The 20,846-nt window shown below is 39.3% G+C and overlaps 1 protein-coding gene across 2 annotated transcripts in view; it reads left to right on the top strand.

The window, feature by feature from the left end:
- The window catches only part of Apaf1 (apoptotic peptidase activating factor 1), a gene marked incomplete in the record, with an annotated part of 73,837 nt that overhangs the window by 1,155 nt on the left and 51,836 nt on the right, over window positions 1–20,846 (top strand). For both annotated transcript variants that reach the window (XM_013518590.1, XM_013518592.1), the window contains 9 exon segments: window positions 2,334–2,512; window positions 2,636–2,825; window positions 3,568–3,765; window positions 11,836–12,019; window positions 14,836–14,948; window positions 15,079–15,210; window positions 16,776–17,014; window positions 17,459–17,626; window positions 18,427–18,558. In XM_013518590.1, coding sequence (XP_013374044.1) covers window positions 2,375–2,512; window positions 2,636–2,825; window positions 3,568–3,765; window positions 11,836–12,019; window positions 14,836–14,948; window positions 15,079–15,210; window positions 16,776–17,014; window positions 17,459–17,626; window positions 18,427–18,558 — 1,494 coding nt within the window.

Genomic DNA, 20,846 nt, shown 5'->3' on the forward strand with positions numbered 1-20,846 from the left:
TGAAAGTGCTACATTTGGTGACTTTTCAAAAATACTTTCATTTTCCAGGCTTGGTTCTTGGCCCCCTTCTGAGCCTCTGCATTACTTGTGCTTATCTCTGGCTTTGCACTTTAAACATTTACATTCTAATTATTACTCTCTTTTCCTTCTGCTAGATTGTGAATTCCTTCAGGGATATGATATAGTTTTTGCAGTGCGTGGCCTATAGGCGGGGTTCCAATATGTATTGTATAAATAAACTGATAAACTAATTTAGACATCTCACTGCAGTCCTTTGGGTGGAGTTCTGCAAATATTTTAAAAACTTGTAGGCATTCTGAACACAGTCTTAAGTCCATCGAAGAATTTGCATTATATTTGAGACAAAATTGGTAGACTTAAAAAATATTTTGCTGTAAAGATTATTATTCTTTGAGCATGGTGGCACGTACCTGTAATCCTAGCACTCAGGAGGCTGAGTTAGGAGGACCCAGAGTCAAAGCCAGCCTCCGCAATTTAGCAAGTTCAAGGCCAGCCTGAACTATGCAGAGACGGTTGTCTCAAAGAAGGAAAAAAAAATACCCTGGGTTGCCTCTTAATCCAAGGAGTTACATCAGAGGGTGTTTCCTGGTGCTTTGTGAAAATGTTTACTGATGAAAATCTAGAGCTCACACTGACTTTGAGTGAGAACTAATAATTCCAGCAATGCTTTGTTTAGTCTTTATGTTGGATAAAGAGAAGGAGATGTTTCTAAACATCTGGACTGAAGTATGGTCACTAATTTATAAGATCTTAATTTAAATAAGGAATGTTTTTGTTGTAAAAATGATGTGTATTGAAAAAGTGAAGACAATATATAAAAGTATATGAATAAGAAAGGAGTAAGGAAAAATCCCAAATCTTGCTTTTCAATAGTCCAAACATGTTGAAAACTTCAAAACATCATATATTTATATGATAGCAACACATTTTTTGATTATATATGGGGTCATATTTCTATTTTTTCAATCAGCAGCGTGGTATGAACGTCTTTGCATGTATGCCCCAGACTGTAAATGCCTGTATAACATTCTATTCTGTATACACACCGAGATTGTTAAAAATTCCATTTTCAGAATGATAGACGTTTAGGGTGTGTTCATTTTTTTCTCACCTTAACACTTTCCACTAATTCTTTCTGTGGATATTTTGCATACATAAATGACTATCTCCACATAGATGTTTTAGAAGTGGGATTTCTAGGCTATAGAGAATGGTTCCTTTATTTGATTTATTTGTATATTCTTTGGATTTTTTATTTTAAAAATACGATAGTCTGGATTCTGATTATAACTTTTTATTTTTTAATCAGTTTCACGCCAGTGCTGGGCATTGGGTGAATCTCGACAAACATAGTACAAAGTACTTCCCTGTTCTTGAAAGTGCTACATTTGGTGACTTTTCAAAAATACTTTCATTTTCCAGGCTTGGTTCTTGGCCCCCTTCTGAGCCTCTGCATTACTTGTGCTTATGTCTGGCTTTGTACTTTAGACATTCACATTCTACACAGTGTCTCACTATGTAGTTCGGCCTGGTTAGTGGAGCAAAAACAGGCAAAGGGGCATGAAGTGACAGTTTGGTAACTTTGAACCTTTTGAACCTTTGGATGGGAGGATGCCATAAACCTGGATGTTGTGGATGCTGTGGGAAGTTCCAGGGTTCTTTCTTTGGAGCCATAGTAGTCATTCTTATCAGGAGCAGAGCAGAGGTCAGCCTTGAAGGAAAACATCATAGTGGAACAGGATGATGCCACAGGACTCTGTTTGCTGGAGTGTGGTTGTTAACCTTGTGTGTAATCTCGCAGAGGCACTTCCTTTCAGGGAGGGGAGCTGGGGAGAATTGCTCAAGCTTGGTTTCCTTCTGAGTTCTGCTGTAGTTCAGGTTGGCCTTGATTCACTGTGTAGCCCAGGCTGGCCTCAGACGTGGGGCGATCCTCCTGCTTCAGCCTTGAAAGTGCTGGGTTTCGAGGTGTACACTACCAACTGTGGCTGAATTTTGTCCATTTTAAAAAACCTTACAAAAAATCAAGTTTTCTTTACAATTCTTAATTACCAGTGAAGTTCCATGTCCTATTTATTTTGAGGTACTGGGGACTGAACCCAGGGTATTCACACTGCTATATCCCCAGCTCATTTTTTTATTTTGAGATAGAGACTCACTAAATTATTAGGTTGCCCAGGCTGGGCACAACCTTGCTGCCCTCCTGCCTCAGCCTCCCAGAGTTCTGGGTGTACGGGCATGTGCCACCATGCCCAGCTTACACATCCTTTCATATGTTTGTTGTCCTGACAAATATTCTGATGTTTTACCTGTAGCTCATGGTTGATAGCTCAGAGAGAAGAAACTTGGAGAGAGGATGGATGCAAAAGCCCGAAACTGTTTGCTTCAACATAGAGAAGCTCTGGAAAAGGACATCAAAACATCCTACATCATGGATCACATGATCAGTGATGGAGTTTTAACAATATCAGAGGAGGAAAGGGTAAAAAATCAGGTAACACCCTTTCAGACAGTCTGTACTTTTTTCTTAAAATTTCAGAAGCGGCACAGATCTTCATTAGTTTATGTTGTGAACATATTTATCGATATGTACTAAATTGCTTAATTTTTTTTTTAGCCCAGTAATCATCAGCGAGCAGCTACACTAATTAAAATGATACTTAAGAAAGATAATTATTCCTACATATCGTTCTACAATGCTCTACTGCACGAGGGATATAAAGATCTTGCTGCCCTTCTTCATAGTGGCATGCCTGTGCTTTCGTCCTCCAGTGGCAAAGATTCAGCGGATGGCATAACTTCATACGGTTTGTATCCCGATACCTCCTGCTGCATTGCTGTCATGACGCCTTCCTTACTCCGATATGTCTGACTGTAGAGGTGATATTCTGAAGAGTATGACAAGTTCTCTGGAAAAATGCATATGAAACGATTACAGTAGTGATCTCAATTTAAGTATTTCTTACATACATCCACGTTAACACAGTTTCTCCTCGCCCTGAGAACCATTTACTGCTGTGAAAATAACATGTGCCTTAATTTATAGAGAGAATAAGACTGTAGCGTATTTTAGAATTTATAGGAAAGAATAAAAATATGTAGAAATTTGTGTACTTGAAAGAAATTCCATAAACATTCTTCTCTATACATTCACCTTTGCTGACTTCCTTTTTAAAAAAAAAAGTTGAGTGCTGGGGAGTGAACCCCGAGTTCAGACCCAGGGCACAGTGGTCCTTCTGCTCCTGAGCTGTGCTGTGTCCCTTTCCCAGTCTTCAGCAGAGACGGGTGGCCGGAGAGTCAGGGAGGAGTAAGGCGTGAGGCAGGCACAGGTGGAGACTTGCACGGTTTTGAAGAGTGTTTGTTTGCTTTTGTCTTCTGTGTCTCAAGAAGTGAGAAAGTTTTAAGTTAATGTGCTAACCACATTTTCGTATTTCTCTTGGAAATTCTGACGCGAAGATCTCACTTGCACCTTCCTTGTTTCTCTTTTTCTTTTTTGTGTTAAGTGGCCATCTCAGGGTTTCGTTCATTCATGCTTGTTTTGGATTTCAGTGAGGACAGTGCTGTGCGAAGGTGGAGTACCGCAAAGGCCGGTTGTCTTTGTTACCAGGAAGAAGCTGGTGAACGCAATCCAGCAGAAGCTCTTGAAGCTGAACGGTGAACCAGGGTGGGTCAGCATCTACGGCATGGCCGGCTGCGGGAAGTCGGTGTTGGCTGCAGAAGCAGTTCGAGATCATTCCCTCTTAGAAGGTAAGGGTTTTTTTTTTTTTTTGTATTATATCAAGTTAATTACAAACACAGATTAAAAGCCAGAGTAACGGACCCAAAAACGTCAAACACAAAACAACTGTACTAAGTCAAGGTACATTTTTAGATAGATTGGCTGTGCTAGGTTACAAGAACTTTTTTCTTTCCCCTTGTCTTTTTTTTTTTTTGCAGTTTATATATTGGGTTTCTCACATGAGAGAAACCATGAGGTATTTAAGCTTGTGTGTCAGATTTATGTCACTTCATATGGTCTCAAGGTATGTTCATCTTCCTACAAATGACTTAAGTTCATCCTCTTTATGGCAGAGTAGTACTCTGTTGTGTATAAGTAATACATTTTCTGTATCCTTTTAACTGTTAATTGACACATAGGCTGCATCTAGGATTTAGCTCTTATGAATTGTGCTGCTATAAACACAGATACGCATGTATCACTGTAATATGATGTCTAACTCTTTCAGGAAGCTACTTAGAAGGGGAATAGTTGGGTCAAATGGAGTGTGTATTTTTAGTTTTTGAGGGCTCTCCATACTGGTTTCCACAATGGCTGTATCAGTTTGTTGTCCTACCAAGAATGTAGAAAGGTTCCTTTTCCGCCCCTGTAGCCTTGCCAGCATGTTACTGATTTCTTGATGGACATTGTTTCTGGAGTGAGATGGAATCTCAGTGTCATTTTGATTTGCATTTCTCTTTTAAGTGTTGAACATTGTTTCATGCATTTGTTGGCCATTTGTACTTCTATGAGAAGTGTCGATTCATTTCAGTTGCCCAGTTTTTGATTGGATTTTTTTATGGGAGGTTCTCATTTTTTTGAGTTCTTTATTTATTCTGTCCAAGGAGTAGCTGTTAACATTTTTTTTCCCATTCCCTAGGTTGTCTCATTTTGTTGGCTTTTCCTTCTGCTATGCAGAAGCTTTTTAATTGTTGCTTCTCAGTTGGTATTATTTCTTGTGTTACTGCGATTCTGTTCAGAATATCCTTGCCTATGCCTATGCCTATGCCTTCAAGAGTTTTACCTCTGTTATCTTCCAGCAGATTGTTTCTATTTTAATACCTAAATCTCCAATCTATATTGATTTTAGTTTAGTGCATGGGGAGCGAGGCTCTGTGTATCCTGGTTCAGTCCTTGCCTGTGGAGAGCCAGTTTTCCAGAACCATTTGTTAAAGATGCTGTCTTTTTTCCATTGAAAATGTTTGGCCCCTTTGTCAAAGATAATGTAGCTGAGAGTGCCTGGAGTTGTTTCTACATCCTCTGTTCTGTTTCATTGATCCGCAAGCCTGTTTTTTTCTCCCCAGTACTATACTGTTTTTGTCACAGTAGCTTTGTAGTGTAACTACAAGTTTGAGATTGTGATGCCCCCTGCCTTACCCTTGTTGCCCAGAATTGCTTTTGCTATTTTAGGTCTCTTCTGGTTCTGTATGAATTTTAGGATTGCTTTCTCTAGTTCTGTGAGGAATGCTGCTGGTACTTTGATTGGAATTGTGTTAAATCTGTGTAATAGTTTTGTAAATGGGGGACATCTTTCCATTTTCTGATGTCCTGTTTGATCTCCTCTTCTCTCTCTCTCTCCTCTCCTCCCCCAGTATGTAGTTTAGGCTGGCCTTGAAGTCACTCCTTCCTCAGCCTCCAAAGGACCGGGATTACGGGCATGTGCCACCATGTGTGGCTCAATTAGTTTTTTCAGAGCATTGTAGTTTTCATTGTAGAGACCTTTCACTTCCCTCATTAATTCCTAGGTATTTCATTTTTCTTGATGCTATTGTGGAAGGTGTTTTTTCTCTGATTTCTCTCTTGGTGAGATTATTCTTGTATCCAGGAATGCTATTGATTTTTAAGTGTTGACTTTGTATCCTGCTACACTACCGAATTGGGTTATTCTAGGAGTCTTTTGGTGGAGTTTTTTGGGTCTTCTATGTAGAGGATCATGTCACTTGCAAGTAATGAAAATAATGTAACTTCATCCTTTCCTATTCATGTCCTTTTTATTTCTTTCTCTCGCCTAATGCTCTAGCTGATGTTTCTAGAACCATATTGAACAGGAATGGTGATAGTGGACATAGAGCCTAAGTGTTGACCGCTACGCACTGCTGGCTCAGGAGATAATTCTTTAAGCATTGCATAAGTTTCCTGTTGTTGCTGGTAATAAATTACCACAAATTCAGTGGCTTAAAATAACACATTTATTATCTTTCAGTTTTGGAGATTTTTACTTGGCTGAAATCATAGTATCAGCAGCTCTGAATTCCTTCAGGAAGCTCTCAGGAGAATTCTTTCCCTTGAATTTCCTACCTTTTTTGTGTTTTGTTTTTTAAAATTTCCTACCTTTCTGAGGAAGCTTGCGTTCCTCAACTCCTCGTCCCTTCTCAAACCTGGCTGTGTATGTTCGCCCTGCCCCCCACTTCTCTCTGGCCTTTGCTTCTGTCTCACATTTCCTTTTCTGACTTAACCTTTTTTACCTCTCTCCAGAGCCCTTGTGATTACTTTGGGCTCACTTTGTAAGCCGGGATAATCTCAAAATTTTTAATTTGGTCAAACTAACCAAGTCTCTTTTGCCAAAAAAGGTAACATAAATGGACGTCTTTTGGAGCCTTTATTATTCTGCTCATGATTAAACTTGGAATATATGTTCTTCTTTGCCTGTCAAGTGAGGCTTGGTTAGCTAGGACAATTAAATTCACAAAGGTATCAGAGGACACTAAATATTAGTGGAATGAAGCTGATTCCCTTGCATCTGAACAGTTGAGAAGACTGAAAAAGATTTTGAAGGCTGTCCAGATTTATACTACCGCCTTCAGGCGGGACTAGGCTTATACCTTCCTGTCAGCGTCTGTTTTGGCATAGAGTGCAGACGGGAAAGAGTTTCTTAGAAACTCAGTTCTATTAATGACTCTCCTGTTGGGACATTCTGCTGTGTATTTGGCATCCTATATTACTTTAAACTAGATAGGTAATTCGATTTCTAGAATTAATTCTACTAGTTGCTTATCTTTGAAAGTAAACTCGCCATGTGTGTAAGCCCCATGAAGAAAACCTGGGAGTTGAATATAGCAACTGATGGGTTTTTGCATGTAGGCCCTGTCGACCCCTTTGACATCCGGTGACTGACTTTTCATGATTCAGGTGTTTTTACATTCAGTAAATGTTTGAGATGTATATGTAGGGTGGTGGTTGATATAAATTAAATACTAGGTTTTTAATTATTTATGCCTGTACATTTAAAATAACTTAATTTTGTTTTGAAAGTTTCATCCTTTATTTTTTATTTGTAGGTAAATTGTTGACATATTTTTAAGTCATTTACACTACTCTATATGCTGAGGTTTTTCAAATGTTTTGAGACAGGGTCTCACTGTGTAGTTCAGGTTGGCCTTGAATTCACTGTGTAGCCCTCCTGAGTATTTGGATTACAGGTGTGTGCTGTGTCACGTGGGTATATGCTGAGGGTTTTTTTGTTTTGTTTTGTTTTGTTTTTTTGGTTTTTCTCCGGTACCGGGAACCGAACTCACGACCTTGCGCTTGCCAGGCAGGCGCTTTGCCACTGAGCTAAATCCCCAGCCCCCTATGCTGAGTTTTTAGATCATGGATGCTTTCTTCATAGGATGCCTACATATTGTTTCTGTCCTTCCCAGGATTCTTTGATGCTATTAGATTATTATTTGTTACAACTTTAAACTTCATGTAGAAGTGGGACTGGATTTGTTTTATCTGAATAAAGGCAATTTTTCTGAGTATAGTTCTCGGAATGAACTGTTAAGTACAAGCCTCATTCAAGGCTAAATTGCTCCCTCTTGTGCTCAGACTTGAGATTTTTGGATTCTTTCTGAAATGTGGAAATAATAGTGCAGTATGTAACTAGCTGTTATATTGTAAAGGTAGGAGGTTTGCAATTTAGTTTGTTACTTGACTTGTGTGCCTTTCTTTCAGAAGCCAGTAGGGGTTTTTTTTGCATGTATTTATAGTGCCCTAACTTTTTAGTTTTAAAGTTAGGGAAAACTCTTTAACCTACATATTGAGTACTTAACACGGGGGGTCATTTTTAAAGTAGCTGCATCAGGATATTTTCTTTGCTTTGTCTTTAATCCCAGAATGATTAAAAAAATTTTTTTTAAACTACAGAGCATAACTTTTAATTATAAATATTTATTTGCTTAAATATTACAAAAGTAGTGTTTTCATATAAAAGAAGTAAAAGTTCTTTTTTGGGGGGTACTGGGAGAAGTAAAGGTTCTTTTCTCTTGCCATTCTCCCCCTTTTTCATGAATTGTAAATCTTCCCCTGAAGATAATCTTGATTGACAGTTTGAAGTTCTAAGCATTCCCTCTGCATTTGTATACTCCCGCTATAACATTAAATGAAGCTGTAAGAATTTACTGTTTAATAATTTGAGGCTTAGAAACTTATGGAAGCTTTTTTTGAGACAAGGTCTCGCTGTGTAGTCCAGACCAGCCTGGAACTCACTGTATAGCCCAGGTTGGCCTTGACTTCTCGATCCTCCTGCCTCAGCCTTCTGAGTGCTAGGATTACAGGTATGTGCCACCATGCCTGGCTAGGACTTCTTGTCTACCTTCTTCTAAAGCACTGGAACTGATCATCAATTCAGTCTTCAAGGCCCTGTCTTACTTCCATTACTGCAGGGTTCTGTCTCCTGGTCATGTTATCTTTTAGATTCTCATGCCATCACAATTCAGTACATTACCAAATTTTGATCTAGGTCTCTTCTGCTACCGCTGTGTCTTTCTTTATCCCTTATAGAGTTCTTCCTTTGTGGTCAGAGACCTTCTCCATATTATCAGCATGTTCCGACTGTTCACTTACTTATCTGATCCTTCAGCGATCTGGCAACCTTTTCCCATTTATATCCCATGTACTGAGGTATCAGGAGGTGGGCGGATGTTGGCTTTACTCTCATTGCCTCGTCTTGACCACTACTGCTCCCTTCTTCTCCGTCTCAATTCTTGGAGGTGTTGCAGTTGTCCTTTCATTTATTGCCTTTCATTTATTTATTGTCCTTTCATTTATTTCATTTATTGTCCTTTTCATTTATTGGAGCTCTGACGCTGTAACCTTCCTCGGAAGCCCTTCTGTTGGCACCCTTACTGATTTATATATCTACGTGGATGAATCATCTAGAATTTTGCTATCTCTATTTCTTGACCTCCTTGTCTCTTGTGTCCATTTTTTTTTTTTTTGTTTTTAGCCACGTGCTAACCCAATCCCCAACTGGACCCCAGTCCTTTTCATCACTAGAACTATAGCCCTTTAAAACGCTTGATGTTAAACGTGGTTTACCCTTTGCCCACACGCACCTGTTTCCTCCTTCAAGTTCACTATTCCAGTTCCCAGACTTGTCAGGGCTTCTCATTCATTGATTCCGCAATACTCTTATTACTTAATCCATCAGTTCTCTTTTACACTTGGGCCTTGCTTTTATCATCCTTCCTTCCATCACTCCATAGCACAGACTCTTAGCCCTGTAGTCCCTCTCTTGGGTGAAGACTGATTCCTCCTTGTCTGTACTAGAAGACAGAATAGATACTTATTTTTGTTCCTATTGCTTCATCCAGACATTACTTACTTGCTCTTTTCTGTAAAAACTCACCCAAATGAGTTTAAATTCATGATCAGAAACCTTGGTAATTTTACTAGGTTTATGGAGTGGGTAGAACTGCTGCTTTAAGGTTTGTAGGGTCCAGTGAGAAACAGCTTTGTTTGTTGCTCATGTTGCCTTTTCAGAACTCTTCTTCTGGGTCTTGTACAGTTCAGAGTCTCAGGCTGCTTCAAACTATGAGCAGTCTCATCTCAGAAACTACAGTTTAGTCCTACTTAAAACAGACATCATTTGCATACCAGGTTCTTTGCTTCTTGGGCTGCGCCTGTCTTGTTCTTGGGAAGCCTGCAGTGGGGAGCGGTGAAGATGGACACTGAGGTGCTTTCCAGCTGTTTCTTGCGGCAAACAGTGCTGCAGTGATAGCTTCGTGAAGCAAGAGTGTGTACAGGTTGAGCACTGATGCTAGAGGCTTGGATCTCAGCTCAGCTTTATTAAATGTGTAACCTTGGAGAAGTTATTCAGCCTTCCTATACCTCAGTTTCTCTATCTGCAAAAATGGGAATCATAATAGTATCTGCTTGACAGGATGTTATGAGAATTGAATGAACATAAGCAGAAGTCTTAAATAGATTTTTGTACATATATACAATATTTCTCTCAGGTGTTTAAGTTTTTATTTATTTATTTATTTTGTACCAGGAATTGAATTCAGTACCTTGCACTTGCCAGGCAGGTGCTTGTGCCACTGAGCTACATTCCTGGCCCTAGTTTTTAATATAGTGATTTCTTTTTGTATTTAATAATTTGTGACTATCATTAGATAAAGTGCCTTTAGGTGTAGTTTTTTTAGTCAGATTTTATTGGTACATTTTAGGTGTACATATTGATCATATTCATCATAGAGAATTTGTACCTGTGCATGATATAACTTGATTCTTTTTTTTTCTCCTCTCCCTTCAACCCCTCCTCTCTTCCCCATTTACAAAGGCTCTGTTTCCATTTTTTCCTTCTTTTCTCACTGGTGTAGTTTAATACATTTGTGTTTGTATCTGCATTTTAATTTTTCATTTACTTGTAAGACCATGTAATAGAAATACTTACTGTTAATGTCACTGATCTGTGATCTGATGCTACAGTTCATATTTTGCACGTAGGAAGCCTTCTCTTATATATATGTGTATGTGTTGGCATATGTATATTTTTTCTTAAATTATGTGGAGCTGATTAAGTATAGTTTACAAAAATTTTAGTGTTGGCTCCTGATACATATATAAATAAACATAATGTGTTTCAAGATGTGTTGTGGTTTGATTAACACATTCACAATGGGGCATAATTTGTATGTCATGCTGCTGGGCAGCGTGAACCACCGGTGATGTGTGACTGCCGCATGTGTGACTGCCACTTCCACCATCAGTGGTGCAAACTGCTGACGGGACAGTCAGGGATGCACCACCGGTTCAAGCCGTCGGGAGAGTGTAAACAATAATGATGATAACAGTAATAATAATTATGGCCATCATTATGAGTGTTTACTAGGTAAAAGCATAAAACTGTATTTAAAAGTGACCAATAACACTAACAATTCTGTCTGTTATAACAGCTAACAGCAATTTCAAATGCTTTATATTATTAGTTTCTCACAGCAACTCTGAAAGAGGTGGAATAGATGGTTTCAGTATATCAAAGAAGACTGAGATTATTTGCTAAAAATTGTGTAGCTAGTAAACCGTAGAGCCAGACTTGAACTTAATTTACTTTATGTTTTTTTTTTTTTTTTCTTTTTTTTCCGGTACCGGGAACCGAACTCACGACCTTGCGCTTGCCAGGCAAGCGCTTTGCCACTAAGCTAAATTCCCAGCCCCTTAATTTACTTTAAATGCCTATATATAAGAATAATAATGAGCGAGTTATGTGTTCCTGGACATCAGTGGTTTTTAACCAAGGTAGTTTTGTTCCCAATGGGACATTGACAATATTTAGAGACATTTTTGGCTGTCAGGACTGAGGAGGGGAAATCTTACTGGCACTCGGGGGGAAAGAGGCCAGGAAGGCATTTAACCATTCTGTAATGCATGGGAAAGTCCTTCACAGCAAAGAATCGCTCAACCCACAATATTAGGAGCACTGAGGTTAGGAAATGGTGATCACTAATGACGCAGAACAGAGACTGAGATTTTGCTTGCAAGATTTTCCTGATAAACATCAGCTTTGGGGCTGGGGATTTAGCTCAGCGGCAAAAACGCCTGCCTGGCAAGCGGAAGGTCGTGAGTTCAGTTCCCGGTACCGGAGAAAAACCAAAAAAAAAAAAACATCAGCTTTGCTCCAGACTTCAGCTTGTCCAGCTCTTCGTTTCTCTTAGATTCAAGCTTTAAAACTCAGCAGTAACCTCCTATCAGAGTTTATAGACCAGGTCAAGTGAAGGTGAAGCCATGACGAGATCGAAGTTTGGAGTAAATGCCCCACTCAGAGGCCTTACACTTACCATCCTTTTCCTTGTTAGGTTGTTTCCCAGGGGGCGTGCACTGGGTTTCTGTTGGGAAACAAGACAAATCTGGACTTCTGATGAAACTGCAGAATCTTTGCACACGTTTGGATCAGGATGAGAGTTTCTCCCAGAGGCTTCCTCTTAATATTGAAGAGGCCAAAGACCGACTTCGCATTCTGATGCTGCGCAAACACCCGAGGTACAGGCGGTCAGGTTTAGTAGGTGTGGGAGACTTCCCTAGGGACATCCTGGGAATGTCATGCCCTTTTCCTGCTGTTCTGTACAGGGGCGAAGAAACAGCCTTTGTTTGCCTGCTGCTCTCTTTTGTGTATTAAAAAAAGTAGTAGCTGCTGCTTGCCCTAAAATTGTCACTTCTTTGCTTTTTTGCATTCTTCTCACCACATTGTCTCATATGTACCACTGTAGGCTCTCAAGATACATATGTTTTTCTTTTTTTTTTGGTACCAGGATCAAGATATATATCTTAATGTAGGTGAGTTGGCAGGTGGTCCTCATTAGAATAGTGCATACTTCCTACTTTGAATCCACTGTTTCTGATGCATTCACATAGAAAAAGAAAGAAAAGTTGGCAACTGGTGAAAGACAGGGAGGGTTTTTAATGGGACCATTCTGTTAGGTTGTCTCGGTTTTTACAGGGATACATATGACTCTTCTGTATATTTCAAGAGTTTTGTTTTTAAATAATTGATTAATTCAGTACCTATCATAATTTTGTAATTATCAACTCAAGTTTTCATTAGCTAAAGGGAGATACAGCTTTGTTGCTGCTTGTTTAAGAATATAATTATATTCACAACCTGAGAAGCAGCCAGGTAGCTTGCCTTGAGCAGCTAAGCCCACTGAGGCTTTTGGGATCATCTGGGTACCCTGCCCTGAGCAACTGGGCTCTGCGAGGCCACGGGATGGCAGCCCAAGCCCTCAGACACTGACAAGCACTTCTGGGCCTCCTGATGTGTCCTGGCCCCCAACTGGCCATCAGACCCTGGAAGGCACCCTGCCTCTTCTCTCATTCATTTAGAGCCTTGCTCACCCTGGTGCCTGTGCAGCCCTTGGAAACTGACAGGTACTCATCTCTGCTGCTGTTGGCTGTGCTTTGCCTGAATGGGCCTGTCAGAGTGGCTCCAGCCCTACGTGACTGGAAACTCATACTTGGAGCTGAGCATGCCAGCCCCAGGCCTGCTGGGGAATCTGCCGCACTTAAGAGCACTGCCTCCCAGCTGGTGGAGCAGCGTAGGTCCCTGAGATACACACAGGCATTGCTGATACTGACTACAGCTGAAGAAGTCACGTAGGTGCTGTACAGTTGTGCCCACATGGAGCCAAAGTCAGCGTGGCCTGCCCAACCAACACTACAGGATACACTGCGAGGGAAACTCTTTTATTACTAAAGCCACTAGAGGCAACTGATCCATCAGATGTACAGACATCAACATAGGGACGCAAGAAGCATGAAAAAGCAAGGTAACCATATTATTTTCTCTGAGACCAGGAACAAGACAAGGACGTCTGCTTCACCATTCTGATGCAGTATCCGACCGGAAGTCTTAGAGCAGTGATGGCAAACCTTTTAGAAACTGAGTGCCAAGCTACAACCCAGAACCCACCTTTCACAAAGTGCCACACTGCAATTTGACCTGAATGCTGAGGTTTTAGTTTAGAAAAAAATGACTACATTAACATCTTTTGTCTTAAAAGAAAAACACAATAACACACATGCCCTAGGTTTGCCCCCACTGTCTAAGAGCAGTAAGGCAAGAGAAGGAAATAAAGGTCATCCAATTAGGAAGGGAAGGAGTCACATTCTCCCTGTTCACAAACATGATCTGTGACAGTTCATATGATCACATTTAACCAAACTCCTTCTAACAACTCCTTCTTTAATTGCTCAGTACCTTTTCTTCAGTCCTCCTTCCTTTGGGAAAAGAAAGAGACTTCTATTTAGGAAAATATTACAGCCATTATCAGATACAGGAGGCTGTAGTTCTAAAGCCAGTCTTTTCTTTCTTAGTATCATTTGGTTTATGCATTTTCATTTTTCCAACTTGTGTACATACCTAGTGTGCTATTCAGATAAAAATGCCTGTGTATAATTATGCTTCAGGTTTTAGTTATATTTTTTCTGTCATTTGTACTGGTGAGTTTTAAAAAGTTTTTGGAAAGATGTATGAGGAATTGACATAAAAGTTCTTTGTTGTTTTGAATAAATAAATTGATTTCATATGTAGAAAAAACTACTAGTATTCCAAATGAAAAGTAATATTTTTGCTAGTATATGTTTTTAGGTTGGAACGTATGAAATTGCTAGTGTTACAGGTAAAACATGGCCACATAGCATCATTGTTTGTTTGTTTACTTATTTATTCGGTACCAGGAATCGAACTCAGGACCTTGGGCTTACCAGGCAGATGCTGTGCCACTAAGCTATATCCCTGGACCCTTGTGTCATTGTTAGTATAATTATTCTGAGCCTGGGATATTCTAAGCCTGCCATAAAACTGCACTCTGGAGGTTGAAGCAGGAGGATCAGTATGAGTTGAAGGCAAGCCTGAACTACATAGTGAGACCCTGTCTCAAAACCAAACCAAATGAAACAAAAAACATATAGTTTATTCTAATGCTCATGAGCACAGTTCTAGTTTGGTTTCGGTGCTTGAAGACTGAATTGGGTCATTCTCCTCTGTGGGTAGTTCTCTTTAGGCACTCAGTGAGTGATGTCTGGATGAATGAATTTCTGACATTTGTATGGTATATTCTCTTCTCTTTTTGTAGGATAGTTAATTTTAATATGTTCTGATTCGGGGTGTGAAGAAGGAATGTAGTTTTTTTTTTCTTGAATCAACCCCTGGAAAGGGAGTATAGCAAGGAATGGAAGAAGAATCACAAGCTAGGAATTTATTCTTTCATTCGGTAGATTTTAAAAAGTACTGGTAGGATTATTTTTAAAGGAAACTGAAAATAAGCGTCAGTAGTGATTCACTGTGCTTATTTTTAAAGGTCTCTGTTGATTTTGGATGATATTTGGGACCCTTGGGTGTTAAAAGCTTTTGACAATCAGTGTCAGATTCTTCTTACAACCAGAGATAAGAGTGTTACGGATTCAGTGATGGGTAAGGATGATTAATTTATATTTTAGTACCTTTACCTGGAAGGGTATTAAAGGTATTCATTATTCAGTTTAAGGGTATCTGAATATGTGGCATACCGGATTACTTCCTATGGCTTGTGATTTTGTTGCAGGTCCTAAATACGTAGTGCCTGTGGAGAGCGGCCTTGGAAAAGAAAAAGGACTTGAAATTTTATCCCTTTTTGTTAATAGGAAGAAAGCGGATTTGCCAGAAGAAGCTCACAGTATTATAAAAGAATGCAAAGGTACAGTTGCTTATGTGTGAAGGAGGCCAGCCTGGATACCTTAGGAAGACCGTTTCTAAATTAAAAAATTAAAGAGGAAGGGCTGGGAATGTGGCTCAGTGTGCAGGCCCTGAGTACGATCCCCAGAACCTCCCAGGCCCCAAATAAAAATCTCCATGTGCCCAGCCATTCAGACTCTTCCTGAACTCTGACCTTTTGGGTTTCTAATGGAGGTAACGTTGCATAGGCTGGGTGACACATGGATCACCATGCAAGAGGTGATTGGACAGAGTGCGGTGAGGCTGCTGAAAGGGGTGGACAGACCCAGCCCCTGTGCCCTCACATGCTTGGGGCCTTTCCACAGCATTCCTTCCTTCTGGGTATGGGGCGGGACACTTTCTGAAATAGGGTTCGCATGACTTACCCTCCAACAGAGTAAGTCGGAGCGTTTCTTCATGGCCAGCATGAAGGTGAAGGGTGGTGGTGATAAGTACAGAGTTTCTGTGACTCACCTTGGGGAAGAGAAGTTTATTTCTGTGGTCCCAATTGAGGAGGAAGGTATGAGCCCGGAACGGAAAGAAAGTATCGGGTCATAATATCACAGGTGTTCATTGGATGCTCCCATGTAAGAAGTTATTCTTGACTCTCTCTTTTGTAACATAAGTATTTTTAATTTTTCTTTTTTAAAAATTAAAAAATTTTAAATTTAATTTTCTATACCCTACTGATGCTGTTAGCCTTTTGTTACATTTTTACAAATATTGACTCACAGTTTTTCTGTTTACTTTTAATTTCATATGTAGCTTTTTTTTTAAATGATATACTAGGGAGCATTTCCCCAACCCTTTGTACTAGTTTTAGTCTGAGACAAGGTTTTGCTAAGTTGCAGGGGCTGTCCTCACACCTGTGAGCCTTGTGCTCCAGCCTTCCGCCTAGCTGAAATCTCTGGTGTGTACCACCGTGATGGGCTTCACTTGCAGTATTTCTTCATACACCAAAATTTAAAATTTTATATAATCAAATCAAAATTTATATTATATTTTACATAGTTTTGATTCTTACCCTTTTTATATATCTTGTTTTTCCATATTTGTCAAATATCTTTTGAAAAAAATTTACCAGTGGCGTAGTATTGTGACATACCGTAATTTATTCAACCAGTTTTCTAATATTGAACATTGTTTATAATTTTTCACTGTTAAAAATAATCATGTGATGAATAGCCTTAAGTGGAATCTTCCATAGTTTTAATAATTTTATTAAAATAAATACATAGAAGTAGACCCAGCAGTTAGAAATAATTTAAGATTTTGGGTAATATGCAGTGGAAATTGTTTTCTAAAACTAAGTTGGTTGGGTGTGCTGGGTGCATACCTTGTAATCTCAGCACTTACTCAGGAAAGGGAGGCAAGAGAAGCATTGCATGTTTGAGGCCAGTCTGGGCTACGTAGTGAGTTCGAGACCAGCCTGAACTATGAAGCAAGACCTTGTCTCAAAAAAAACCAAAAAACTATATTACTTGATTTCTTAACGTAGTAGAGACTTTTACGATAAGGTAGTATTAACACAGTTACTTTTTCTTTTAGGTTCTCCTCTTGTAGTATCTTTAATTGGTGCACTTTTACGTGATTTTCCCAACCGCTGGGAGTACTACCTCAGGCAACTTCAGAACAAGCAGTTTAAGAGAATTAGGAAGTCTTCATCTTATGATTATGAGGCTCTAGATGAAGCCATGTCTATAAGCGTTGAAATGCTTAGAGAAGACATCAAAGACTATTACACGGATCTCTCCATCCTGCAGAAGGATGTTAAGGTGCCTACACAGGTAATGAATGGGCAGCAGTCCTCAGCGTTGGTGTTTGTGCTGCGTGACCTTTGACACAGTGCTGAGGACACTGTTGGGGAGAACCATGGAAGGATAAAGTATGGGCCCACGGTATCGGATGGAGAGTAGAGGGTACACAAGGGCCTCTGCAGTTGGTCTCCCCAACTCATGAGCTCAAGGTTCTAAGGAAATTGGAAAAGCATCCAGTTTTTCTGTCTTTTCTAGAGTGAGAAATAGTTGGGCTTCTTGTAAAATGGAGACATTCTTATTTGGGGCTGTGTGTGTGTGAGAGAGAGAGAGGGAGGAAGGGAGAGAGAGAGATGGAGGGAGGGAGGGAGGGAGGAGGGAGAGAGAGAGAGAGAGAGAGAGGGAGAGAGAATGCCCTCACTACAGTTCTGTTTATTGTAATTATGTGGCACTTTAAATGCTTAAAATGATTCCTAGGTGTTATGTATTCTCTGGGACATGGAAACTGAAGAGGTTGAAGACATACTGCAAGAGTTTGTTAATAAGTCTCTATTATTTTGTGATCGGAACGGAAAGTCATTTTGTTATTATTTACATGATCTTCAAGTAGATTTTCTGACAGAGAAGAATCGCAGCCAGCTTCAGGTACTTGCATCTCTGTAATTCAAAAAAAGTTTTATAGTTTTAGACTTTTAAAGTGACAAAACAGTGTAGTTTTTATGCATAAACATGTCATCTAGCCCCCCTAAAATTAGCATTTTATAGCAGGGTATAATGAAGCAGCCCACTGTTTACCAGAAGTACTCTACTGATAACTCAATTTTTCCAGCTTGCCCACATTCCTTAAATGGTCCACATTCAGCTCAGGATCTCGGGTTGCGTATCTTCAACCCCTTTCTCCAGTTGCCATTTGCCTTAGTTTTTTCAAATTTGTGAAAATTCCTAATTTTTTATCTTTCATGATGTTGTTACTATTGAACAATATTGGCTAGTTTTGTTTGTTTGTTTGTTTGTTTGTTTGTTTTGGTACCGGGAATCGAACTCACACTTGCCAGGCAGGTGCTCTGCCACTGAGCTGTATCCCCAGCCCTCGGGCAGTTTTTTTGTACAGTGTCCCCTGATTTGATTTTGTCTGATGTTTTTTCCTGACTAGATTCAGGTTATGTGTATTTGGCGAGAATTATTACAGAAATGATCCCATATCTTGAGTGTGTCAAGTCAGGGAGTACTTGGTATTGATGTGCCTGTGGATAGTGGAAGTGTTGCTTATTTCATTAAATTGGAATCTACCTTTTGTCCACTGTTAATGTACTATTTTTTTTCCTGCTGTGATCATTAAGTATCTTGTGGGGAGGTTACATTTTTAGTAGCTTTGGAAGTTGTTACTATGATGCTCATGTTACAGAATTGTTTCTGTCCTCTCAAATGGGTGATTTGGGTTTTAGGATCTACATAAGAAGATGATCACTCAGTTCCAGAGATATCACCAGCCTCATACCCTGTCCCCAGATCAGGAGGATTGTATGTATTGGTACAACTTTCTGGCCTATCACATGGCCAGTGCTAATATGCACAAAGTAAGTTGGCACATTTAAAGTATTCTTTTATCTCCTTTTTCCATATATGTTACAAATATTTTTTCTTCATTTTATCTACTAAATATTGTTTATGTTGCTTTTGAATGTATTGAAGGTGCAGCCTTTATGTAGTTAAATTGTACCCGCTTTTTTGTATTTTGCCTTGGTGTTGTGTTTGTAAACATGATTTGTCCTATGATCAGACATTTCTTTTGTTTGTAAAAATAGGGTTGTAGCTTATGTTTTTTTAACCTGTAGTGATTTAAAAAGATCTCTTAGTAATTGTAGTAACTCAACCATGTAAAAATTGATTTTCTTTTTACTAGTAGCTTTGTTTTCTGAGGAACATGGATTTGTTTTTAAGCTTGAAAAGGAAATGGAGGATGGGAACATCTATTCATTGAATTATTACTGGGTCCTTGTTACTGACTGACATTGTTCTTCATTGTGAGAATACAGCACACCACAAAGTCTCTGCTCTCATCAAGCTTATATTCTTGGGGAAGACAGATAGTGTACAAATTTATGGTATGTCATTGGGTTGTTATGTGCTCAGGACAAAGCATGGAAAAAAAGAAAGTGATAATATAGGGGGGAGTCATCACAAGTTCCTAATAGATTTCATGTGCCTTGTGATGGGGAAGAAGCAGAGTGGAAGAGTGGAGCTGCCATGAAGTGAAACGGGCAAGTCTGGGAGAACAGGTCCCCCTCCTCGCCTTGCTGGGAAGGGGAAGGTGAGGGCTCGTCTTGAGTGTATTAAGTCTGATGTACTTACCAAGACATTTCATTGGACGTATTGAGTAGTTATATAAATATGTAATTCATATTCATGGACAAAAAATAGAAATTGGGAATCAGTACATAGATGACATTTGATGTCATGACAATTTACTGCTCAAAATCTTAAACATTTTTGAGAACTACATATTTTCAGTAATTTTTCTATGCTTAAAAATGTTCTATCTTGGTGTGTTGTGGTAGCCTGTTTTTCACCTAACAAAATGTATTTATATTTAGTAATCTACCTCCACATGACAGCATTTCAGTAAATGTCTATGAATCAAACTCTCATCGTTGAACGTTTAGGTTACTTTTAGTTTTAGGGCATTATGACATTCTAGTGCGCATTCTTGTTCATCGTCATACCTACCTTGTTTCCTTGGAAGATTCTTAGAAGTGGAACCACTGGGTCAATGCAGGTTTTTGAAGCTTTTGCAATATATGATAAGTTTGGCAGGATTCAATTTCTTTGTAGACCTTTTTTTAATTTTAAAGATAATGATTATAATTGGAAAAATGTAGAAAAAGTCTACAAAGAAGAAAGTGAAGATCACATCCATTGCTAATGATTTTATTTATAGTTTTCTATGTCATTTTGCTTGCTTAAACTTTTTCTTTAAAACCAAGTGATATCATTACAGAAATAGCATCTTACTTTAAAAATTTTTTTTATTAGTACATATTTGCTATACATAATGAACACACTCCTCCTGGGGAATTTGTACCTGACATGAGATATAGCAATTTCTCCTTTTTTCTATTCTGCTCCCCTCCCTTCAACCCTCTTTCCCCTCCCCACTTACAAAAGGTCTGTTTCCATGTTTTTCCTTCAATTCTTTTTTAAAAATCTCTTTTCCTTTCCTCTCCCCTGTTCCCCTTCCTGTTTGAACATATTCTTCCTACTTCCCAAAGTCTTTCCTCCATTTGACTCCTTATGTACTTTTTGGGTTTCTCATATAAGAGAAATCATGTAATATTTAAACTTGTGTGTCTTGATTGATTTCACTTAAAATTATGGCCTTAAGGTGCATCCAAGAAATAGTATCTTACATATGGTTCCCTCCCTCCCTCCTCTCTCTCCCTTGCCTCCTCTTCTCCCTTCCTTCCTCCTCCTCCTCCTCTTCCTCCCCTCTTCCTCCTCTTCCCCCTTGCATCCCCTCTCTCTCAGTACTGGGGATTGAACCCAGGGCCTTTGCACCAAACTACATCTCCAGCCGTTTCGATTTTTTGTTTTGAAATGAGGTCTTGCTAAGTCACGGTTGCCCAGTGTGGGCTTCAGCATGCACACACACACACACTTGCCTCACACCCCCAGAGAGCTGGGATAACAAGTGTGCCCTAGCTGCCATGTTTTCATGTGGTTTATACAGTGACATGATTTTTAAAGCAGCATGCTATTTCAGTATAGTACAGTTGGCCAGTTGGTTGATAGGCAATTTAGTTATACTCCTTTGGTTTCTGTTTTGGCATATATTTTTTTTTTTTTTTTTTTTTTTTTTTTTTTTTTT

This window comes from Chinchilla lanigera, unplaced genomic scaffold (assembly GCF_000276665.1).
Source record: "Chinchilla lanigera isolate Chin_1 unplaced genomic scaffold, ChiLan1.0 scaffold00004, whole genome shotgun sequence".
Taxonomy (NCBI): Eukaryota; Metazoa; Chordata; class Mammalia; order Rodentia; family Chinchillidae; genus Chinchilla; species Chinchilla lanigera.